Raw genomic sequence first — 26,149 nt, 5'->3', positions numbered from 1 at the left:
TAATAAAGTACTATAAAACACACAGCGCCAGGCAGGCAAGATGCTACTCTTTTTGAGACTGCTTCATCCACTGCACGAGCAACAGTTAGAGAAATATGGAAATTGGCTGAAAAACCAAATCATACAACTTGAAAAGCATGAATCTGACCCCTGGAAGTTTGTCCAACTTTAAGGTTTAACTTGTGGCTATTACTTGCATCTTTAAGCTGATGTGGGGGAAAGGACCCTCACACTGTTTCTCTCTCTGACTTTTTCACATACATGCAGTAGTGGGTGTTTTTTCGCTCTCCAGCCTTTAGCTCAGTAATGAATCCATTCAAGCATGGAAGACTAACGGCCAAATTCTACCAGATCCATCTCCGGCCCGTCTCTGATCCGTCACAGCACCAGATCTGATAGTTTTCTATTCTAGTCAATCTGTTTACTTCCACTGTATCTGCTCCGTTGCGTTCCAGCTGCATCTCTGATCCGGCAGGTCGGAGCCCTCTGGAAGCCCTCCTGTAGCCCTCCTGTAGCGGGACAGGAAGTCAGGCACCAAAACAAAATGAAAACATCCAGTTAATTTTCAGAATAAAACCCTCTGTGTTATCACCAGATCGTATTTATGATGAGCGGAGCCAGGCCTGGAGTCAACAGGTCAGAGGTTTTCAGAGGACCAGAAAGACAACATGGATGAGGAGAGGAGGAGGATATTAATTAATGCAGTAAAGGTCGTGGGATACCTCGGTCACATGACACAGCTGTCCGGTGGTCCTGCTTGTAGCGGATCAGAGACGGACCGGACAAGCATCTGGTGGAAGTCACATGTTAAGCTTTGAGAGGAAGACTGTGCACTCGCTAAATGTTTTAATTGAAGCCTTTCTTAATAGTATGTGAAGTTTGATGAGGCCTTGAAAACATTATCCTACTTTCAGTTGGGCAGAAGTAGATTTAGATCAGTAGTAGATCACCATAGATTAGTTGCAGCTAGTTCAAACCTATAAACTGTAAAAAAAAAAAAAACATGGACGGCACGACTGCTCACCAAACTTATAGAGATGCCCGTGGTGACTGTTTATTATGAAGAAAGACCCAACATCAAGACAGGGGGAAGCATTCGAGGACCTCAGTGATCGAGCTGGAACATAAAATGACAGGAGATCAGTAATGTATGGAGGTGCAAGGCTGTTAAGAGCTTTAAAAATAAGAACTTTAAAATCTAAAAGAAACAGGTAACCAGTGCAGAGTTTTAAGAAGTGGAGATGGTTTTTACTCCTTACAGCCACAACCAGATATAAAGGGTGGAGAAAGAAAGAAAGAAAGAAAGAAAGAAAGAAAGAAAGAAAGAAAGAAAGAAAGAAAGAAAGAAAGAAAGAAAGAAAGTGGATTTGATGGTCTTGTTTCCATTGGTTTTAGATTTTAATCTGAGACAAGATGATGTAAAACAGGCACATCAAGTCTCAATGTGTGCTCAGCTGTTCCTATAAATGTTCAATTTACATAAATCTGCACACTGTTTGAATCTTTAGTCCTCAAAGCGCTGTGAAGCATTCACACGCCAACATAAACATTAAATCCTCTTCATAGCCGTTTCGCTCTTTTAGCTAGCAAAGCCCTGGTTGTAGAGTTTGTCTGTCTGGAACTTCAACAGAAAACGTACATCTTTTTGCTAATCCTGCTCCAGTATCTACATGAGGACAAACTTCATGTAAAACAGAAAACTATCTTAAGAGAAAGAGAACTTCTTCTGCTTAATAACTTATTTATCACAGGCAAACGTTAGCTCGAAACATCAACACTTCAGGGAGAGGGACGAATATGGACACAGCATTTAGCTGAAAAATATGACAGTGCCTTAAAGAGACTGGCTTCATTGTTTGCTTTGAAAACTTATGACTTAAATACTGAAACATTTTTGGGCAAAATACTTTTAAAAGTGCTCTTGAAAGTATTAATAAAAGTTACAATGATTAAGTTAATGCAGATTTTTCAGTGGTTTCAAGCTAGCCATTAGCTCGCTGTGTAAGCACCCTGACTCAGCACATTTTAAACTCTACCCGTTAAAAGATGAGCATGAAGACAGAGGGACTGATCATGCACACAGTAGTTTAAATGAATAACGCTGAGCCATGATTCAGCAGCTCTTTCTGATCTGTGTCCAAACACCAGACAGTCAAAAAGAGAAGCACCAGAGGCGCTTTGGATGAGCAACACTGAGCCCTCCAACAGGCCCACATACATCCTCAGGGCTGAATGGGTTTTCTGGATTAACAGCAGTGACTCAGTGTTGGCTCTCTGAGCTGTCGAACAGTCTGTAAACCTGTGTTTGCTAGCTTTTGTCTGTTTCTCATATGGGACTGCACAGTAAGACTCCAGAGTGAAGCTGGTGTGAGTCACGCTTTTTAACACACACACCTTCCCCACCCTGTCTTGATCTTTGGAGTGCAGTCGTGAGTTGCTTTTTGACTGCAGTGCTCTCTCTCCTCTTTCATCCAAAAACACGCATGCACCCAAACACTTTATTTAGGTATACAAGGATAATTTAAGGTCACATTAATGTGAAAGGCAAGAGCGCTCTGTCTTTCATTGGACAAACTGCAGCATTTCCTTTGCTGCAGACTCAGGGGAATGAACAATGAGTGTGTGTGTGCACGTGTGTGGGAATATCTTTCCTGAGTTCTGTGTGTGTGTCCTATTATTACACTTTCAAAACGTTGCACCGCCTCCTCTTTCCATCTCATTGGCTCCCTCTCCTCTCCATCTCCCCCCCGCTTTACTCCCTTAAACCCCCTTTCTCCCCACTTATCTCCTCTCTCTACCTGCTGCGTGTTTCTGTCCCGTCAGCACAGAAGCTGCCTGGTGATGACATCACTGGGCATGTGTATGGCTGGTGGAAGTGTTACATAACAGGCCTAGCTTCATAAATCCTGCATGATGTGCCGTCATGTGGTTTGATCTGTAGTGACGGTGGTTAGAAGTGAGGAAGATGCTGCCTGCTCCTCGTGATGTAAATGTTGTGGTCCCAGTTCAGGGAAACAAAAGCAATATTTTGATGACAGTGTTACACAATAGATAAGGAACATCACAGTGATTAGTTCTCAGTCACGCAATGACAATAATACATATGATCGAAGAAAAGAGTAACACGTGACAGATTTGATTCTGTCTCTCTGTATGCATGCATTTCATAATATCCATGTGATAGCTGATATTCTGTCACCTTCATAGCAGAGTGCAAAAAACTGAACCAATGACAAGAGCAAGACGGTACTCATCAAAACCCCAAATTTACAAATAAAAAGATCAATAAAAGCACAAAAATACATGATCATTATACTTTAACCAGTCCAGATGGTTACCGTTGTTGCCAGTCTTTGTGTGGTCTGTGTGTTTCTGTGCACGAGTTTGTGCCTGAAGCTAGAAGAAGGATTAAGGGTTGACATTATTAAATCAAAACCAATCATGAGAGGGATAAGAAGGGAGAAAAGAAGGAGAGACATGAAAGAGAAGACATTTTTAAAGATACTGAAAGCAAGGGACAAATAGAAATGGACATTCTTTATTCTTCTTAGTGTATCTTAAAAGAGGAAGATTTGTTTTTTGGGAATGTATTCATGTAATGACAGAAAATGGTGAATACAGGGGTAGGATTAAATACGTTTTTACTTCTTCCTTCTCCTTTTTGCACATGTATATTTAAATGTTTCAGTGCTTTCTGATGGAATGGATTGATTGATTGCTTTTTTTGTTATTTCTAATCCACTATATTATGAACAACATGCTCACTTTACATTCTCTCATACTCAGGCTAAAGTAACCAACGGTCATATCGATCCCTTCTTTATACTCCTAAAAAGAAAACACGCAAATAAAAAATTACTTCTTATTTCCACTTTTCTGTAAATGTTGTCAGTGAACATCTCTGCAGAAAACTGTGGGTGTGTGAGAAACAGTGTGTATCTCCTCCATAGGCTGAGAGGTACTCCCTGTGGTTGGTGGAGTTTCCCTTTAAGACAAGGACTGTGAATATGACGTTGCATGTTCCTGTGGACAAACACACGCACACACACACACACACACACACACACACACACACACACACACACACACACACTTGCAAAGACACATTTGCCATCTGCCTGTTCTTTTGAAGCTGCTCAAAGCAAAGATGCTTCAAAGCATCAATGAAGGAGAGCAGAGAAACAAGGAAACAAGGAATGAATAAGAGCTCAGATATTGAAAAGTAACACAAGAGTGAAGATATGAATGAATGACCTGTTATTTAAATGAGGCAGTGAATGGATGCAGATATACAGCTTTATTTCTATTAATCCAGCTCTCCTCACTCACAGACTGTAGAGTGAGAGAGGACAGGTTTTTGGAGTCAGTCGGGTTGGCAGAGGTTCAGCACAGCATGCAGGAAGGTGACCTTAAGCCGGAGCCGTGCATTTGTACACACGCACAGACCTGTCTCTAAAGAGCTTATAAACTGTGTGAAATCTGTTATTGAAGCAAATAATCCTCCTCTTCCCCCTGAATTAACTTTCCCTTTCTTTCCTCCCCTCTAAGGTCATTGACAGGGATGATTATTAAATGTTCATGAGCCGCTCTGTCCTCACCTCACTGCGTCCACACAGCCACGTGCAAAGGGAGTACTCCAGGAGGCTCATGGGAGCTCTCACACATGTGGAGAAACACACACAATCTGCAGAGCACACTGAGGTCGGCCCCTTATGTAAAGATGCAGATGCAAAAGTCAGCTCCCTCTCTTTCTCTGGTACTTGGCCTGAGATGAGGCAGATGAGTGATGATTGGTTCGTTCTCCTTAATGGCTAGGCTCTGATTGGCTGCTGAAACTTGATGTTCAGTCGGTGCCAGCTAAGTGTCAGCTTGATTCTGCAGCACCCTGCTGAATGCTGAGGCATCAAGAGCCAAACACAGTCAGTCAGCAAAGCTCGTCTTGCGTGTGTGTGTGTGTGTGTGTGTGTGTGAGAGTGATGACAATGACCTTAATTAACCTGTTTTGTTTTTTACCTCTAGCTGTCACCATCATTATCTTTTCATTCCTGTGTTCTTACTCTGGATGCATGTGGTCACTCACTGCCTGGTCTCGTCTGTGCTTCGTCCTCCAGGCTCTCAGTGTTGAGCTGAAGGACACAGAGACAAACTGAGGACAGAAGAAGCTTGAGGTTCAGCAAGAGGCTCTCTGGCCCCATGTCTGCCCCTGCACCAGCCAATAGGAGGACTGGGTTGGGCTCTCGCCGGTAGGTACCTGAAGGGGATGTGTTTTTCCCATTATTCTGTGTCAGTGTTCACATCTGAAAATTAGGTTTAAGTGCAAGATAAAGAAAGAAGGGTGAGGGGAGCAGGGCCTCTATTTAGCAGGCATCTCAGTACTAAATGTCTAGAAACTTTGACAGGGACAAGTCTTAATGGTGCCATTTTTTTTTTGTTAAAAAACTTACCTTTGTACACATTTTCTTGAATTTGAAAGAGTTATTGCTGTCTTTGCTGATATACACTACCAGTCAAAGCTTTGAAACACCTTCTCATTCAAAGGTTTGTATTTATTTTAATGATTGTAAACACTGCAGATTAATACTGAAGACATCAAAACTATGAAAGAACATATATGGAATTATTGAATGAACAAAAAAGTGTTAAACAAAGCAGAATATGTTTTATATTTTTTCCTTCATGACAGCTTTGCACATTCTTGGTATTCTCTCAGTCTGCTTCATGAAGTGGTCTCCTGGAATGGTTTCTAATGAACATGAGCCTTGTCAAGAGTTCATTTGTAGAATGACTTGCCTTCTTAATGTGTTTGAGACCATCAGTTGTGTTGTTCAGAGGTAGGGTTAGTACACAATGGATAGCCCTATTTGACTACTGCTGTAATCCAGATTATGGCAAACCCAGATTATTTCATAGTTTTGATGTCTTCAGTATTAATCTACAATGTTGAAAATAATTCAAATAAATAAAAACCATTGAATGAGAAGGTGTGTCCAAACTTTTGACTGGTAGTGTACCTAGTGTAATAAAACTACATTGCAGCAGCAGTGAAAATTTGTCTCTTACAACCATTATCATAATAATTATAAATCAGCTTTGATCAAGCAATTTCTTCTAGAATACACAGATTCAATCAATCTTTATTTCTATAGCGCCAAATCACAACAAATGTTATCCTCAGACTCTTTCCAAACAGAGCAGGTCTAGACCGTACTCTATGTTCTATTATTAACAAAGACCCAACATCAAGACAGGATAAGATCCAGTCCCATCTTCCAGACAGGACTCAGTCTGATCTCATCTTAATCCACCATGAGCAGAGCACTTTGCAGCATTTAGCAAGTTACAGTGGCATGGACAAACTTCCTTTAACAGGCAGAAACCTCCAGCAGGACCAGACTCATATTAGACACACATCTGCTGAGACCGTGTTGGAGAGAGGGATAGAGGGAGATGAAGAGAGAGAGAGATGAAAGTGGTGAGACTGATAGTAGTAGTTGTAGCAGCTGAAGTCTGGCACATCCACAGCAGCAGGCCGTCTGCGGCAGAGATCCAGAGGAACCTATGAGCTCGCAGACTCCAGAAAGGTCTATGGTTTGTAACTTTAATGGGACAGGGAGAGTTAGTCACATCAATCCTGCAGCTCCATCAACAAGATCACCTTTGTGCATGCCTTGGCTTCAAAAACCAGAACAATATGTCAGGTAGTTGTAGTAGAATGCAAAAGGTGACAGAGTATTTTTGAAAGGACGACTTGACAGTGAAGAGAGGATGCTGCCCATGGAAAATGCAATAAAGCTATAAGAAATGCAATATAAAGTGCTAATGTAGAGATCATGAGACCTGTAAGGATATGTCAGGCAGGTTAGTCAAGTTACCCCATGTTTTAAACATTACATAGATTTCTCTTTTTCAGTCATTTCTGCCAGGTGTAAATGGCTCATTCTTAAATATCACTATGACATCATTTTTTCAGATTTTTGTATGCAGCTTTGATAATTTGAGAACATTCTCCCATTGTCTGATATCTAAAACCATCTAAAAGCATCACCTCCTCTCAAGCTCTCTAAAGCATCAACATCAATCTTTTCTCTGTAGTCCTCCTTCTTGTGGAAAGACAGGAGGAAGTCTCCAGAGTCTCTTATACTGAATGTTAGAATCACTTCTTGGAAACATGCTTGAAGTAGACTAGTGAGATGCTTGATAAATCCAGGCCCAGATCTCTGCTTCAGAAGCACCCGGCCACGAGGAGCAGCACTGATGCCAGAGTGTGTTAATACTTTCTTTTATCAGCCTTCGTTGAGGCGGTTTGCTTCATCGTGCTGTCGCTCGGTTTTATTCACTAACAACAGTACAGTGTGTGTGAAAGCATTGTTGATTATTATGTTTATGTGTATGTGTACAGAATAATGATTCCTTGTCCTAACTCTTGACGAGCATGAGTTCCTTTGTGCTGTGATCCAGCTGTTCTAAAAAGTCTCTCTCATACCGTCACCACTTTCTAATGAGGGGCATGTGATGATTATTTTTAATTAATCTGAGGTTACCAGGTTGTGAAAAGTCTCTGGCTGCTGTGGGCCTTACACCTCGAAGAGAAATGTTTCCTCGTCTCTAGCCTTCTGACTTCATTACTGCTCCACTGCACAGTCTCATCTTTGACCTTCTGGGAAAGTGCTGCTGCAGAGCATCTTAGTAAAAGTGATTCAAACTTTAAAAACAACACATTGCATAGTAGTTTCTAAATGTGGGCAGATAAAGGGATTTCATATTTGCAGCAATTACTTGAGGGGTCTTCTTCAATGTAAAAATACTGTATGATAGAGTATTTGGGCCCCTTATAGAAAACAAATTGAGACTGAGAATAAAGTTTTAAATTCTTTTAATTTACAAGAATAAATTAATACATTTAAGACTTAATTCACAAATATTTTTCAAGAATATTTCCTCTATTCTTACAAGAAGGTTTGTGTTGTACACCTGAGAAATATGTCTCTAATGCCACTTTAATTTATCTTATTGATCTTATTTTTCTTTTATTATTTGTATTTAATGTTTAATGATAATAATAATAATAATAATAATAATAATACAAAACTAATAATAATAATAGTGATAACTATAATAATAATGATAATAATAATAATAATAATAATAATAATAATAATAATGATAACAATAATAATAATGATAATAATAATAATAATAATAATGATAACGATAATAATAATAATAATAATAATAATAATAATGATAATAATAACAATGAAAATAATAATAGTAATAATAATGTTAACAATAATAATAGCATTAATAATAATAATAATAATAATAATAATAATAATAATAATAATAATAATAATAATAATTTATTTTTACAGCACTTTTCAATACAGGTAAAGTGTTTCACAATTAGCAATACAAATAAGTAGAAATGTAAAGCAAAATGAAGCGATAAAAAACTTAAAAGCATGCAGACTTATAAAACAGACCAATAAAATCAAGAGTTAAATAAAATCACACAATAAAAGCTTTCCTGTAAAAATGTGTCTTGAGTTTTGAAATAAAAAAGGGACTGTCTCTGTAAGTCTGATCTCTGATCTGTATGCGATGTAAATCCTGACCTCTCACCTGTATGAATTCACAGGTGTTGGAGAGCCAGTTGTTTAGATTGTGTGTGATTGTTTTAATGCCTTTTGAAAATTGTATAAATATATCTGGGAAAAAAATATCAAGACAAAATACATAATTCTGTTCTAAGCTCTGTATTAACAAATAGTGACCTTTAAACTGATGCCTCATTGGAGGGATTTTTTGACTTGTATTTGCAGATGTCTAATAATTGTTTGTGCTAAAAGAAATTAATTTAGGGAATACACTCCTCATTTAATTCCTTTGATAGCTCATTTGTCATGCATGCAAAACAATACTAATAGTGCCTACATCAGATTATCAGCTGCTTCAGGCTGCGCCCCAGATTAAGAGACGTGAGGTTGAAAATCTGCAAAATGTCTTGTCAGCATAAATTCCTGCACATCTGTTGTTCAGGTAAAAGTGAAAACTTATATCAAGATATTTTTAAACCTGGTAACCCACAAGCTGTTTTAATAAGTTGCTCATGTAAGCTTAAAATTCATATTTTAACTCACTGATGAAATGAAGATCTACAGCCCATAACCCACTACAAAAGGGCCCAGTATTAGAAAGTGGTGCCCTAAATCTGTATGTAGCTCTCTCTCTCTTTCTCCCTCTCTCTGTTGTTCAAGGTTGTGTCAGCGTTTAACCCCCGTTTGTGTCTGTAGTACTTCAATCACCTCTAATGATCCTTGTGGAGGAGCTGGGAGAGTATTGATTAGCGTGTAGGATTATAGACTTGAAGCAGTGAGCTACCACCTTCACCAGTAAACTGCAGGTTTACTGAACCCTGATCGGTTCAATGAGTGTGTTAATGTCTTTTCTCTTACAGCAAATGGACTGCCTTGGCCGGTAGACCATGCTATTGAGCTTTGTGTGTTGTGTCTAGTCCCAGAGGTTAAAGGGTTAGGTATAAGTCCTGTGGAGCTACAGTGGGTTAAATTTGGAGCTGTGGTGTCTTCCTCTCTCTTGTCTTTTTCTCAGATTCAACCCTCTGAAGGCGCTGCAGCCAAAACGACGCTTGCAGCAGATGCTTGCGTCCTCGCCCGTCCCGGTGCCGAAGCCGGCGTCGGGGTCAGGGTCGGGGACGGCTGCATCAGGGGCCACGGCGCCAGTGGCCATTCCTGTGCCCGCGCCCCCTGCGTGAGAATCATTTCAGTTACAGTCTGAGACAGCATGCTCCGTAGCTGTAGCTCCGGCATGCACTGTAGCCACTAAAACAGCACACCGGCAAAATTGATGCTACCTGTCCCTCCTAGACGTAGCTTTCTTAGCTTATTGCCCTTTTTGTCAAACTCCACCCACTTTAGTTCCAGCTGATTTGCTTTTTCAAGCTTCAAATTCTGGCATAGCTAATGTGTTGCTCACAAAGATGATGTGGCAAAATCACCACCAAAACCTTCTGTAGGTTTTTACACAAACAGGTTTATGATTTCAGTCAGAGGTTAGCAGGGTTCCTCTTTCTGGCCTTTGCTAGCCAAAAAAACGAGAGCTTTCAGAAAATTATATTAGCTAAAGCTTTCTAGCTAATAAATCAAACCAAAGCTTCATGAGCTGGTTTAGATAACAAAGATTTATGCTAACAAACCTAGCTAAAAGCTACAAAAATATAGCTAAGCATCTCCTCAGTTCATGATCCACCCACCATGTGTGGACATTTATATAACAGCGCAGAGCTAGCTAGTCCAAGGATGCTAACGAACACATATGATGAGGCTGTTTCTTTCTAACACGACCTCGCTGCTTAGCTAACATGTTTGTATCCTTCATCAATAATCTTTGATGAACATTACGAGAGTAAAAGCTTTTGGATGAGGCTCAATGTGTTCCACAAACGCAAGAACATCTCCAACAGGAGTTGTGTGAACTTTAAAAAATACATTACAGAGCGTTACAAAGCTTCTAATGGAGTGACTGTGGGTTTCAATTTTTGTGTAGTTAAATAAAAGAATACTTCTTGGCATTTGTTCAAGGCTAACAGACCAAAGCTAAGTAAACTTGTTAGCAGAACAAGTAAGTAAGTAAGTAAAAATGTATTTATATAGCACTTTTAAAACACTCGGTTACAAAGTGCTTCACAAGCACAAAACAATAAAAACAAGCAAGACAGAAGCAAAATACATGTGCAGAAATAATCAGACAAACAAAGCAATAGACAGACAACAGTAGAAGTTAGATGGGAGGTTCTAAGAAGTGTGTACAAATGTGTTTGAGTAATTTTTTAAAGCTGTCAACAAACTCAGCAGACCTGATGGCTTGAAGGACGAGGGGTGGAATAAGGGATGAGAAGTTCAGAGATGTAATTGGGGGCTCTCGCCATGCAGAGCTTTGTATGTGGTTAGAAGGATCAAGCTAACGATTGCAGCCTCTCAAGCTTGCAAAGTAATCCCAAGCTTGACAGCTGTGCTATACCAAGTTCTAGCCGCTAAACTATGATTGGCCAATCACTGTTTGAAGGCGGGGTTTCGTGAAAGGTCATTCACTGCTACTGACCTGCCGACTTTTTTTGTATTAAGTTGTACAATGAGCAAATATCCTCATGGGTTGTGGCTAATTAACTATAACATGACAACACTGAGATCCCATCTGAAGCTCTCAGTGTTCATATTCAGCTTTAAAGTTTAAGAGTCTATGGATCTTGGCAGGGAAAAAAGGGAAACCCTGATCTATGCTGTACTGTGGAAGCATACTTTGTTCAACACAGCCACTCAGCACTATGATTACCTTTAAGAATACGGATCAGGTCAAAAGCAGAGAGTTGGTGTGACATCAAGTAAAAAAAAAGTCCTGTCCAGAAATTATAAATTCACCACTTTATGGTAAATTTGTTTAAGTATGTTGAGTACAAACAGAGATTGTCAAACATACAGTTAACTGTATGCACACACATCACACAGCCTCCTAAAACATAATACTGTATCTCAAACTGCAGACACTGAGCATCAAAAGAGTTCTGCTCTTACTAGAGAGGAACCAAGGGATCCAAACTGTCTCATATCAGATCCTTAAGATGGACCTAATCAGATCTGACGCACTAGCTTTTTGACTCGTCAACTGAGGAGGTTTACCGCTCTGTGCTGCTGAGGGGTCCCAGATCTCCTCCAACCTGATTGGTGGTTACTTATAAGGTGATATAGGAATATAAGACTGTGTCTGTATTCAGACACGGTAAAGTGTCTTGTCTCCGTCATACACCATCTGGAGTTGATCATGGCTTGGCTGATCTCTCCTTGGGTTCAGCTTTACTACAGCTACTGGAGGCTGATGGACCCATTTGCTCAAATCTGACTGTCCTGGCTCAGTCCAACAATATTTTTGGATGGACACCAACTATCTGCGTTCTATTCATCTCATAAGTCAGTGTCAGTGTCAGTTTAACTGTATCAAGCAAGTGATTGCTGTCATTTGATTTGCTCTAGACAAATGAGCTGAGTTATGCATTTATTAAATTATAGTAAATTAGTTGAAAGGATTAGTAGCTCATGATTCTTTTGTTAGGTCTGTCCACTCAAAGAGGCGTGCCAAATACAATTAAAAAACTCTTATCTTTGAATAGATGAATGGATAACTTTTAGCTCCAGTGGAGAATAATTAAACAATTTCTCTCGTTTTAAACTTTCATTTATTCAAGTGTTCACATGTTTTTTTATGTAAATATTTGGTTTTGGTCTGAAAACTTATTTCAACAGGAGCCAGAAAGTGTTTCACATGGACCATACCTCCATTGAGGATATACCATTGTTTATTTAAAAACACAGCATCAGTGACTATCAATCAATCAATCTTTATTCTTACAGCGCCAAACTACAACAAACGTTATCTCAAGATGCTTTTAACAGAGCGGGTCTAGACCGTACTCTGTGTTCTATTATTAACAAAGACCCAACATCAAGACAGGATCAGATCCAGTCCCATCTTACAGACAGGACTCAGTCTGATCTCATCTTAATCCACCATGAGCAGAGCACTTTGCAGCATTTAGCAAGTTACAGTGGCAAGGACAAACTTCATATCACTGTTCTCCACCAACTCAAAGTCACACCTGATTCCTGGGCAACACTCAGCTCCAACACTCCACCTACAACTCCCTCCACCAGACAGTCAGCTCCCTCTCACAGTCTAGACACAAACCACCTCAACACGGATGTGATGTTGGATGGTTGTGTTTTCACTCCGGGCTCACTGCTTCAGCTTCCCTCTGCCTGTTTTTGTTCAGTTCCCACCTTTGTCATATATTGATCTCTTAGGAGCCACTGAGCAGTCATCAATATCTGGCCTTCTCCCTCGTTGTGTCACACAGGGTATGTGTATTCAACACAAGCCTTGCTGGGCCTTGGAGTTGCACAAAAAAGGTTTTACATCAGCTTTCAAAAGTTTGGAAAATTCCTACAGCAGCAACACATTTAGAAATGTGCTTCCTTTTAGGGCTGGGAGTGCAGGAAAGTGCAAATGCAGATGATCACAGGAGGACTTGTGCGATTCATTCTGCTTTGGATTGCTCATAGACAGACAGTTGTTGGTGTGAAGGCAGGCACACTTGCAATATAGAAAAGCAGGGAGGTAGTTGCAGGATTCAGCTTCGAAATTCAGAACCAAGGTACTAGTAATGCAGCCACAGACATTCAATATGAAGGGTTTCCTAACATCTTCAGTACATGGAGAACAAAAAGCTGGAGTATGAATAAACAGGACTGACAATCAAAGGTAACAAGCAGACAAAGATAACTCCGAGTCACAACTGAATAAGAATACAACACCTCAGCTGTCACGACTAAACAACAACAGAAGCTTGCATCAAAATCTGTGCAGCTCTTAATGAGAAGAGCTCTCCTTTCCACTGTCAGCTTCACCATAACACCCATAACTATCATGAATTAATGAGCATGTTAACCTGTTTAGTTTTAACTCAACCAGAGAAGACCCAGAAGCAGACTGTCAGAAGTATTTGAAACAAACAAAGGCAGAACAAAAATGACTTTCGGTAATTGAGTCCATGGGGAGCAGGAGGGGATCCAGATCAAGGATCCAGAAAAAAAAACAAGGTGATAAAACTACAAGACAGACATCAACACTAGGAACAAACTTTGAAGACAAAGTGGCTCTGAAACAGAGGCTGACAGACTGTTTTCAAACCGCCTACTATACTAGCAGTACGTACTGATTTGGCCAAATTTCAGTAGTATGTGAACAAGAGCAAAATCTGCAGTGTGCCAAAACTACCCGGATGTCGTACTGATTCAGGAACATGTCTCACACGGGACTTCCACCAGATCCGTGTGCGATCCGTCTCCGATCCGACTGTGGTCTGGCTCCGTGCTCTCTCGTCCTTCAACACCCACTGGTTGCGTTTTCGGAACGCATCACAGAGCAGGACCACCGACAGTGAAAATACGATCTGGTGATAACACAGAGTGTTTTATTCTGAAAATTAACCAGATGTTTTCATTTTGTTTTGGTGCCTGACTTCCTGTCCCGCTCCATCTGATGTGTGCATATTGATGCGTCGTGCTCCGGCAGACGTCTTGCGTATCTGATCCGTTGTGTTCCAACCTGCTGGACCAGAGATGCAGCCAGAACACAACGGAGCGGATCCAGCGGAAGTTAACACGTTGACTGGAATAGAAACCTATCAGCCTTGACAGATCGGAGACGGACCAGACACGGATCTGGCTGAATTTGGCCGTCAATATGCAGCGGACCAGCCTCCCTCGCATACTATTTCCCACAATGCACAGCGCTAAAGTTCTCCTTCCATATAAACCACTTTTCAACTTTTTAAATCATAAGTGATGCTGAAGATGCAGTTTATCTATCAGCTTCGCCGTTATTTACTTCCACTTTCCGAACCCGGAATTCCAGCGCCACCTGATCCAGCATCCTGCAGAACAGATCCAACATAACAGTTATTCTACTTACTACTTTCACACGCAGAATGCAGAATGCAGACTGCAGACTGCAGAATGCAGAATACAGAATGCAGAATGCACTGTGCAGTGTGCAGTGTGCAGTGTGCAGTATGCAGTATGCAGTACGTACTGTAGTATGTAGCAGGCAGTTCTGAAAACAGCCCCAGACTTAACAGACTGGGAAGCACAGGGTAATCAGGCATAGGTGTAAACAATCAGGTGGAAAAACACACAAAGGCAGGAAGTAAAGCTTCACACCGTGGAGGAAAGATGAGTGACAAAGTAAAACAGGAAATGATGACTGAATATAAAAATGAGTGAAATACGAAATGAATAACAGGAGATTTCTTGACTGATGAAGCCTTAGCACATCCATTAATGGACTTCAAAACAGAAATAGTACCTTAGTGTTTCGCATCAGGCTTTAAGTGGGAAAAAAATAAGTGCTGGTGCTTCTCTCAATCACATATTGGCATTTGTATCTTGGCCAGTATCAGTAAATCATTTGTATTACTTATTCTAAATGTATACAGCTGATAAAAGATACCAGAGGATAATGCTGATCGTCACAACACACATTTTTGTAATATAAACAATAAACCTCTGCATTCCTGCACCGGCATTGTTGGATCAATTTTATTTGTACTCTTTTAGAGCCAGGCCAACTTTGCTGTCTTCCTCTTTTTATTCAGAGTTTCCTCATTGATCCAACACTGTAGAGACTTACAAGTGTGGGTTAGTTTGACGTTACTCTCTGGTGAAAACAAACAAGTGAACAGATGCCAACCATCTCCTGTGAAGCATTAAAAACTGAACATTATTCATTCAGCTGTAATTTCAGGAGATCTATCCATTAATGACATAAACCTAATAATCTATTCTTTCCTAAGTCACATGATGTCACCTGAAATATCAGAAATAGGAAATCTTGTTTCCCATTTTTACCAGTTTGAGAAGAAAGACATTAAGTTTTGTGCAACTCTAGAACCATCATGTCCTCATGTCCTGTGTGAAATCCCTCCTTGGCTGCTCAGATGTCTCCCGCTTGTCTCCTCTTCCCTTTGTAGAGGCCGGTGATGAGGCAACAGCGATGTCCTGTTATAGTAGCAGGTCACTGCAACATGCACTCTGCTTCATACAATGTCACTGAATTGCACTATTTGTTATCAACAAGCAATGTCTTAGACCACCTTTCTCCTGGCTATCATAGATGTAACTGTACCGTGTGTAACCATTGTTTCCTTTAGCAGGATGGTAGCAGAGGGAAAGACCAGAGTATGTTCCTCATGATGCTTTTGTTTGGTCATTTCTACAAATGTGTCTGTTGTGTGATGTGAGTTAATGTTAGCAAGAGTTTGACTTCTTGAAAATGGGATCGCGTTGAGGAAAGGACGAATCCTTCTGTAGTATTGTTAAAACATCAAGTAAGGCGCTAGAGTTAGCAGGCGCTTAGCTTAGCATAAAGACCAGGAGCATGGGGCCTCACTTTGCAATGGTTGCAATTACATTTTGAACTCCCCAGTAGAAGAGATAGTAGTAACAGAAGAGATAAAAGTTTCACTGTCACTCCTGTAACAGACTCCGGCAAAGGCTCAAGAACAGGTACATGAAACTGGCCTTGAAATAACTATATACATATGTTAAAAGACACATGAAACTACATGAATAAAATTACATATGTACATGTTCATAACAGAAGAAATATAAGTTTCACAGCCACTCCTTTAACCCACTCCACACTCCCTTAGCAAAGGCTAAAACACAGAAGGGAAGAACACGTGAAACTACCAATCAGCTAGCAAGCCACATCATGAGGATTAATAACGTTTTAGCTAGCAAAACATCAATGTGATGGGCTTCACATGCTTCACAACTAAGCAAAAACATTACAGAAGACATTTATCATTTTTACCAAGAAATACTAAACTTATTTTTACGCGTTTTAGTGGAGCTTATCACAAGGCTGCTTACCTCAAGAACAGGTACATGAGACTGGCATTGAAATATAGTGTACCCCTCAAGTCTACAGAGCCCCAGCAGAGGGCGCTGTAGTGCCATCAATGCAACTCTCTCAATACCAGAAGTTAAAAACATTAATGAGAAAGTATTTTGGCGAAATTACTCCATATTACAAAGAATCCATGTCAAAAACAACATATGAAAATACAAAGGGGTTTTTTGATTCTGTTCCACATGCTTGGTTCGCCATTACCCCCTGCTTTCAGTCTTTATGCTAAGCTAAGCTAATTGCCTCCTGGGTTTTGCTTTACAATTAGCAAACTGATGTTGTTCGATGTCATACATATTAATTTACCCTCATGTGCTAGTTGAGATTGTCTACTGGCTGAGGAGCAGTTAGCAGCTTTATCATAGGAAGCAGCAAGCAGTGGTTAACGTACAAAAAGAAACTAAAGACGAGCAGGTGTGTTGGCGAACTCAAGGGGTTGGTTTAAGTTTACTCAGATTTCAGCTGTTAGAGATATGTTTACTGAATAAAAGGTTTGTTGTGCTGTCATTTAACCCGGATGTTTTGTATCAGATGTGTCAGAGGTTGATTGTGTTGGTTGTTGTTTGAAGTCAGATGCTGTGGATGGTGAGGCACTCCTTGATAAATGTTGATCAATCATTGGCAATGCTGAACATGTTGTGATTGTAAATGGTGTTGATGGGAGCAGAGTGCTACATTATGTCCTGTGCCAACAAGCGCCTCAGCCTAGAAAGCCAAAGAGAGCAGCTCTAATTGTCAGAGCAGTGTTTCCTTATGTAAAGCTTTTAGTGAGCCATCTCTCTTCGGCCCCTTTAATGTTTGAGTGCTTGTTGATATTTAGCTTCACCTGCCCTGGCTCTGACTGACCCAGGTGACTCCTAAGACATGCTTTCTGACACACAGCTTTGTCTCACCTTAATAATACAGTGTGCACACATGTGTGGCCTGCACACTGTATGGTTCTGGTGTTGCCCTGCAGTGTCCTCTGTGATTTAACACTTTCTTGTCTCTGCCTGGTCAGGTTTGACTACTGCAGGTTCATAGAACTAGACTACGTCCCCATGGAGACAGGCTATATGGTGTCAATGCGCCCCACTAAAGGCCTTACATCAACAAAATCGCCGACTAAAGGATACACTTCCACCAAGTCTCCAGATCGCCACAGCCGCTCTGCAAACTCTCCCTCAACCCCTAACCCCCGGTCTGTTCTGGGTTCCTCTTCTCTCCTCCTGATCCGTGTTGATTATCTGAAGCATGGGAATGAAGAGACCGTTTGCACTGTTGTCAATGTTTCATGATGTTCCATTAACCATCTTCACCCAGCGACCAATTCCCTCTGAAGCCATTCTAACTGTGGGAAGCTCAAATGCTGTTGTAATGACGTACTACCCTACAAGTTGGAAGCTGCCAAACGTACAGCATCATACTGCTGGTTGTTATTTCACAGCTTCTCAATCTATCATGAACTGAAGCGAACATGGAGAGAACAATACAAGACCTTTCAGTTACCAATACACAACAGCTAACATTAGCATTCTACCCAAGCGGCAACCTCTGGCCGTGAGAATTGAAGCCAATGTGGGAGTGTTAGAAACTGTAGTTTCTCGAGTGTCCACTTGAGGCTGGCTCCAGATACCACATACACACCCATTCAAAGAAGACAAACTTTACAGCAGAAATAAACATGTTTACAGCCTGGTTCAAAAAACGAGTGTAGTCTGAATAGCTCATTTCTCTATCAGCACACACTGTACGGGGGGTGAATTTATTCATAACGCAGCAATTTCGAAGATATTAAGATAGGGCTGGGTGATAAAATGGTATAGATAATTATCGGGATGTTATTTTTCTTAATATGAATATAACAAATGTACGATAAAACATTGATATATTTAAACCTGTAATTACACCCCCCAACCACTGGAAAGGGTGTGTGTCTTAAACACTAGTTCCCACCCGACATTCAACATAAGAAGAAGTCGGCATTGAACAGCCAATCATGTGGCAGGGTGAGAGGAAGGCGGGCTTAAAGATGTTTGAAGTGATATGTAAACACAGCTGAAACAAGCAACAGTGACACTGAAGAAAATGCAAAACATCCCAGCTCAAAGCAGAGAGAAAACATGCTGGACAAGAAAGGCCACTAAACTTCATTAGTTAATAGATTTTGGCTATTTACTAGACTACTAAATCCAGATACAAGCTAACAAACCATCTGGTTTCTTCAACTTAAACTCAGGAGAAAAAAAATCTGCCTTTAAAACAATATGAATGAATTATTTGATATTTATCGTGAAAATGATCGATATCGACTGATATGAAAAATGTTATCCTGATAGTGTCTTTTTCATTATCGCCCAGCTCTATATTAAGATTACAAGATTTCCATCATGAGAGGCACAGCTGACTTGACTGACAGGCGGGAACACTGTAGCTGTTGGTGAGGAGGCTCAAAGACCACATCTTGACCTCTAACAGAACTTAGGTTGAGTTCAACATTTCCAATATGGTTCCTGATGATGATCAGCCTCAAAACAACGCTTCAGTAACAGATGGGTAATGTCATGGATACTACGTCCATTATTTATAGATTCTACCACTGTAGCTAGCTGAGTTACCTTCAGTAAGCTAGCTGTTTAATCTGACAAGTAGTTACTGTAGGTAGTTAGCTAGTCTCACACACCACCAGCTAAAATACAAATGGCTTGGAATTGACACCTTTCCAACTAATCGTGTAAAACAGTAATGTTATCCAGGAAGTAGCTAAATCTCCTCTCCATTGTCGTTTCAGTTTCTGATCAATCTTAAAGCAGTGAAATGATAACACTAGTTGGATTAAGTTAAGTTATACAACCTGAAAGCTTAAACAAAGAACTTCTTTATTATTTTTGGTTAATCTATTTGAGCTTTTCATCCTGAGCTGACAACACCTAACACACCATGTAGCACAACTTCTAGTACAGTCGTTACCCCCTTCCTTATTTCTTTGTTTCATACATTTTATGTTTCCTTCTCAGTGAAGCTGTGCATTTATCCACCTTTTTAATTTCTTATATTTAGGAATGCTTGTGACACTTGTATGATTTAATGTTTTGTTTCTGTTTGTTTTTCTGTATTGCAGAGCACACGCTCTTTTTAAAAGTCAACCTCACTGTCAGTGGCCAAAGGAGTGTGTCCTTATCTGTTAGGGAGCATTACTGACTTTGGCCTCAGTCTTTGTACTTGTGTATGTGTGTGTTGTGCATTTCTGTGTTGTGTTGGCATGTTGATGGACTTGAGTCGATACTAAGTTGATTCACGTCTATTCTAGTTTGTGGTTTGGTAAAGTGTTGTGATGGTTTCACTCTACAGCTCACAGAATTCACGGTCACCTCCTTGCCTGATGTGTGGTTTCATGTTGTGTTCAGGAACAAATGAACCTGTCTCCTCTCACTTTGAACTAGGCGGACACCGGCCCCGCCCAGTAACAGAGATCCCTATGGCAACACCTCCCTCAGCAGCAGCAGCAACTCAGGCTCTTGTAAAGGCAGCGACTGCAGCCCCACCAAAGGGTAAGGGTTCAGTTACCTCTTCAGTAATGGATGAAGAGCTTGTCTCAGTCAGTGATGCTGTCTTTATAGAGTGATTGATTTTACAGGTCCACAGGAAACTGCTGTATCATGCTGGTATTTCTTAGTAACTTGATCCTACATGCAATACCTTTCATATAACCAGCAGCTGTCTTATTGGCGATTATAAAGGCATTAATTGATGCAGCTTTGAAAGATTGAAATGCAAGAAAATCCCTTTGAGCATATCATTTTCTTCTTTTTTTAAAGAAATATGGCAAATCTCATTAATCTAAGAGTGTGAACAGTAGTGAGTCATAAACAGATATAAGAGTTGATGTCAGGATGTATCTAATATGATTAAATGTTAACAGGAATTTGTAAATAAAGACATGCCTTTAATATAAGCCTGCTTCATTTAAAGCCCTGGTACCCCCTGTATTTGATGCAAGGTATTGCCCTTGGCCAAATTGGAGCATTTTGATATTCCAAATATAGAATACATTTTATTGTGGATTTTTATCAAATAATCATAGGCTGCACAGTGATGCAGTGAGTAGTGCTGTTGCCTCACAGCAAGAAGGTTCCTGGTTCGAGTCCCCGGTCTGGCAGGTGCTTTTCTGTGTGGAGTTTGCATGTTCTCCCTGTGCATGCGTGGGTTCTCTCCCGTTACTCTGGCTTCCTCCCACAGTCCAAAAACATGAACAAAAACATGCTCACCAGGTTAATTGGTCACTCTAAATTGCCCATAGGTGTGAGTGTGTGTGAATGGTCGTCTGTCTTTCCATGTTTGCCCTGTGACTGGTTGGGTGTACCCTTCCTCCTGAAGTCAGCTGGGATTGGCTCCAGCCCCCCGTGACCCCAAACTAAGCGGTCAAGATAATGGATAGATGGATGGATCAAATAATCGTGTTACATATGTAATATTATAAAGTACTGTAATGTTAAAGCTGGCATGTGTTTCCACCCTAAATGTTCCTTTTATCATCAATGTATTGGATTTGACTGTACATTTCTTTACAGTACAACTGTTGTTATTCTGTCGTTGTTTTTCACATATAATCAAACATTAGCTACCTGTCCTGTTAGCTAACAATATCACTTATCCACCTGGACCTTTACCAAAGTAACAGAACCTCAGTAAAAACTGTTGGTTAGGGACATACGATCAAGGAAACGAGGCAACCCATAGCAGAAGTTGTTGTCACGTCAGGTTGGGGTTTAAACGTCACAGCCTGACTTTAGAATAACTGATATATGCAAATGTTCTCCTTCCTTTCATATTACTGTAATATTTATCCTCTTCATGTTATTTTCTGTATTTTTAAGATAAAACGGATGTCCTTGACTCCTAAATTGCCTTAAGCACTGTGCTATGCTGTTTAACTCTCCATATTACTACATACTCATAGGTCCCCATGTTTATGTGGATACAAACTGAAGACACAGTACGTTGTAAGAAAATATTTCAAAGTCCTATCAGTTTGTAAATAAAACTTGTACTTTTTTTCTCCTAGACGTCATAAGAAGTACATGTCATGTACGGAAAACCATGGTATCCGACCCCCTCCACCAGAGCAGTACCTCACTCCCCTGCAACAGAAGGAGGTGTGTATACGACACCTGCGGGCCAGGCTAAAGGAAACCATCACCGTCCTGCAAGACAGGTGAGATAACAACAAGCAGAGGTTAGAAATATTGGCCAGAAAGTCAGCGAGTGCTTTTCTTAGGTTTTCCCTAAGTATTCTTCCAGGGTCTGACCCCTGAGCCTGATATCTTTATCCTCTTACTTCTCCTGTTCACTGTCCCTGTTTCCCTCTTTTCTCTCTCTTAGGGACACAGAGATAGATGATCTGAGAGGCCAGCTTTACAGGATGCAGGAGGACTGGGTAGAGGAAGAATGTCACCGTGTGGAGGCCCAGCTGGCGCTGAAAGAGGCACGTCAGGAGATCCAGCAGCTCAAACAGGCTGTGGACACTGTTCGTACCAGGCTCAGTGAAGCTGGTGGGCTAAGTGGGGACGTAGGGGTGCAGAAATACTTTCAGGACATCAACACTCAGAACCACAAGCTTGAGAACCTTTTGCTCAACATGGAGCTAGCCCAGGCTGGATTAGCCAAAGAGGGGGAAGCAATAGCAGGCCATCGTATCCGTGTTGGCGGTTCGGCACCAGCATCTGTATCAGGGGAAAGTCCAGGTGGAGTACCCAAACCTGCAGTTGGGGGGAGGGGGTCGTGCTCTTGTGATGGTTCCCCTGCCCGTTCTTTGACAAGGAGCTCCACCTACACGAAGCTGAGTGATCAAGCATTGGCAGACAGAAGCGGCCAAGACTTTCCTTGTCTTTCAGGTGATGGTACCCAGGACAGCGGCATCGTGTGCGGAGAGAGCAGTGTCCCGAGCCGGGCCGACCTGCTGCTGGAGGCCGCTTTCCTTTCTGAGGAAACAGCATCTTTACTCAACTCGTACACACAGACCTTCTCCCAATCTTTGCCTATCTCTCTGCCCCACTCAATGCCCAACTCAATGCCCCACTCAATGCCCAACTCTCTGCCCCACTCAATGCCCAACTCTCTGCCCCACTCGATGCCCAACTCTCTGCCTCACACCTTCTCCCATACCTTACCACATTCTTTCCCTCACAACTTGTCCCACTCTGTGCCCCACACCATGCCACACTCCGCCACCTATGACAATGTGTGCACAGGCGAGCGATTGGCCCCATATCGCTGTGGTCTGAGTGGGGTGGGCTGTATCAGCCACCCATGCCTGTCTCACCACCACCTCTACCTGCACGCCCTGCGGGAAGCAGGCATTCAGACAGAAAGTTGCCCCATCCCTGCAACGGCAGGTTACCCCTCTGATCTGGACACTATTGCGGAGCAACGCACTTTCCGCTCCCAGGCCTGCAGCCCCACCTCCACCTGGATGTCTGATGAGGGGGAGGAGGAGCTGGACTCTATTACCACCACAACTTCTGTGACAACAGCAACCATCATGAGTACAGCTACAGAGCCAATCCCATTCTCCAGAACACCGTCTGCCCCTCCCTTGCCCCGATCTGCAACTGTAGCATGCTCCATGGAAAGTCCTCTGTGTGCGGGGAAAGATGAAGTGGAGGAAGAGGAAAAGCAGGAGAAAGAGAACAGAGAGAAGGAAGCTCCAACAACAGAGAATCAGGAGGAAACTACAGTGATCGATGTGGCAGAAGAAAGCCAGCCACCACAAACCTGCTCAGAGAGAGGGACCGAGGTGGAAGCTGAGGATGCAGTGGTGGAGGTCGCCCCAGCGAAAAGTTGCAACACAGCAGAGACACAGAGTGAGCTCACATTTGGAGGATGCTGTGGAGAGGGCAAAGTGAGTGGAACAACAATAGGAGACATCAAATCGGAAGACAAGCAGCAAGAAGTCGATCTATCAGAAGGATCGACCAAGGCAGAGACAACAGAGCCAGGTCCAAGTTCTCCGGGGTTATCAGCAGGCGTAGAGCAGCCTCAGACCTCCCAACCCAGGAGTTCTACTTCCCACATGGAGATAGCAGGTGTCACTGTAGTGGAGGTTCATGATGAGGACAATGATGAAGATGGAACTAGAGAACAAGGCACCACAGAGGGCGCCACGGCAGAAGAGGGAGATCCAGCCGCTCCCGGGACAATACAGAAAAGCTACTGGAGTCGTCACTTCCTGGTGGATCTGCTAGCAGTGGCCATCCCGGTTGTACCTACAGTGGCTTGGCTGTGCCGTGGTCCGGTCCGTGGTGGACAGCCCATGTATCATATAGGGTCGCTGCTTCGAGGCTGTTGCACTGTGGCTCTGCACTCACTGCGCAGGGGAGGTGGGTTGAGGCATTACCCCGCAGGCGGGGGAGACCTGGGTGGATCGTTGATATAGGACGAGTTTCTGTCAGGCGCCTCTCTGGTCTTTTAGTGTAACCACAGCTGTATGGGTCCGGGCCTTTCAGGTTGTTGGAAGATACTTGCAGAGTAAGGTGAGGATGAAAAAAACTCCTCCTGTCTTGCTTCCAGTTGCGGTTTAGAGCTGAGGGGAGCATCATGAACAGGGAATGTGGACTCATGATAAAAATCTCTGGCTGGTAAACTCTGTTCTGTTCAGTCCTGCTTCTTAGTGTCCCTCACCCACTGGTTCTTGCTGTTGCTATCAAGATGTCTGCTAACATTACTGACTTGTGCAAACCCGAATGAGCTGATTGACATGAATGATCTACTGGATGCTTGGATGTTTATCGCTGATTGTTTAGTTTTTAAATGCAGGGAAATGTGAAACATTTGTTGATCTTTGGCTCAAATCTGACACGTAAAAATGATCATATGTTGGTAAATGTCAACATCAATGTGATATGTATGTTTGTATAACACTATGTATAACCAAATAATCCTGTTGTCTGCAGAAATTAAGACATGCTCTGCTCATTGACCAACGACTGAGGGAATATCAGCTTTTATTTAGATTCTACACCTCCTCGGTGAATGGAGAAAGTTTGGGCTTTGATTGAGTCTTTCACGTCTTCGACACTAAAAAATGTGTTTTATTGTTAAAGGTCCCATATAATGGTATTTTTTAACTGTTTGCAACATGTCCTAATCGTCTCTAAAGCAAGATGGCAAAAAACTGTACAAATTCAGCCTCTGTAGAGGATCTGCAGCCTCTCAGTTTCAATCCTCTATCCATGCAGGGATCCAAGTAGGCAGGATGCTGTGGTAATGAAGTGCTCCAGAAGAACCCACACCAGTACACTACACATGTGATCCAGAACATGACACCAGACAGGAGGAGGCAACTGTGGAAGTGTTATAGCCACAGTTACAGCAGCATGTCTCTGCCTTTCATGTGTAACTTTAAGTGGTCAGCCCATAGACTGTACAAAAAATGGACGTAGTAGCGCTGCTTTGAAGCCAATCGTCGGCCGGTGCCATATTAGAAATGCTGAACACAGCCTATGTCTGAGCTAGTGTGAGGTAAAGAGGCGGGGCTTTAGCCTTTTTGCTAACAGCTACAGTGTTCCCGCCTGTCAATCAAGTCAGTTATGTCCTTATTTGGGCAAAACTTGAAAGTTACATATCTTCAAGAATAACGAGTTATGAAAGAAATCACCCCCGTACAGTGTGTGCTGATCGAGAAATGAGCTACCCAGACCTAAACTGATTTTGAACCAGGCTGTGAACAGGTTTATATCTGCTGTAAAGATCGTCTTCTTTGAATGGGTGTGTATGTGGTTTCCGGTGTTTCTGCAGCCACCCTCTAGTGGACGCTCTATGAACTGCAGTTTTAAGCACTTTTGCATGGGCTTCATATTTTGAGACCGGAGGCTGCCGCTGTGGTCAGCCCTCGCTGTTGCAGCAGTCTGAGATAGAAATAAGCCCTGACTGATGTTAAAAATAAAAAGCTACCACTGTTTTCTGTGGTCCTCCAGTGCTGCGACAGAATACAGATGTGTTGGTTTTTGCAACCAACAACAGAGTAGTCAGCATGTCTGGCTCTAACCTTTGACATCTTGTCTCTGAAACACAACACAACAAAACCACAATAGCTGAAGAGGAAGCGGAATCCCTCAAGGAGTGGGAGTGGTTTTACATGCATGCCTTTGCAATCCCTCCTGTTGTTACGTCTCCACAGGAGATGATTCAAATCTTCTGGAGAACTTGTGATTTCCCAGTAGGTGGACTACAGAAACAATGCAGAGGCTTTCCTGCTTCCTTATTCTTGGGGTTGCTACTGTAGGTAGGAGGATGACTGAAGTATGTATGTACGGGCAAGAAGGATGTGTTTTTCATTATATGGGACCTTTAAAGAAACAACAACATACACAGAGCAGAACTGATTGTAACACGAAGACTAAGGGACTGAGAAAACAGTGAGCTTAGCCCTTCAAAAAATCAACCTCAGAGGGTCTGCAGCTCCCATAGGGCCTATTAAACCTAATGAATCTAATGGTCCTTCAGTAATCTGTACACAGTGTGTCAAAAATGTGTTGTGGTTTTAGAAGGAGCTCAATGCTGGAGCTGTTTCTTCATTTATCCACATTCAGTCGTTTTTTCTTTGCCGTCTTGATTCACACATGGAGAGAAA

General features: G+C 41.8%; 1 protein-coding gene across 1 annotated transcript in view; it reads left to right on the top strand.

Annotated features, from left to right (window-relative positions):
• Positions 1-24,549, top strand: part of snphb (syntaphilin b) — a 30,114-nt gene extending 5,565 nt beyond the window's left edge. The window contains exons 2-5 of the mRNA XM_034696308.1: positions 5,112-5,243; positions 19,962-20,069; positions 21,584-21,733; positions 21,901-24,549. Of these exons, the coding sequence (XP_034552199.1) occupies positions 5,194-5,243; positions 19,962-20,069; positions 21,584-21,733; positions 21,901-23,953 (2,361 nt within the window). The 5' untranslated portion in view covers positions 5,112-5,193 and the 3' untranslated portion in view covers positions 23,954-24,549. The remainder of the gene's footprint in view (positions 1-5,111; positions 5,244-19,961; positions 20,070-21,583; positions 21,734-21,900) is intronic.
• Positions 24,550-26,149: the final 1,600 nt, after the last annotated feature.

The sequence above is a fragment of the Notolabrus celidotus genome, chromosome 11 (genome assembly GCF_009762535.1).
Source record: "Notolabrus celidotus isolate fNotCel1 chromosome 11, fNotCel1.pri, whole genome shotgun sequence".
NCBI classification, from domain to species: domain Eukaryota; kingdom Metazoa; phylum Chordata; class Actinopteri; order Labriformes; family Labridae; genus Notolabrus; species Notolabrus celidotus.
The sequence above is the reverse complement of the archived record's forward strand: the minus strand, read 5'-3'. Positions and strand labels throughout refer to the sequence as shown.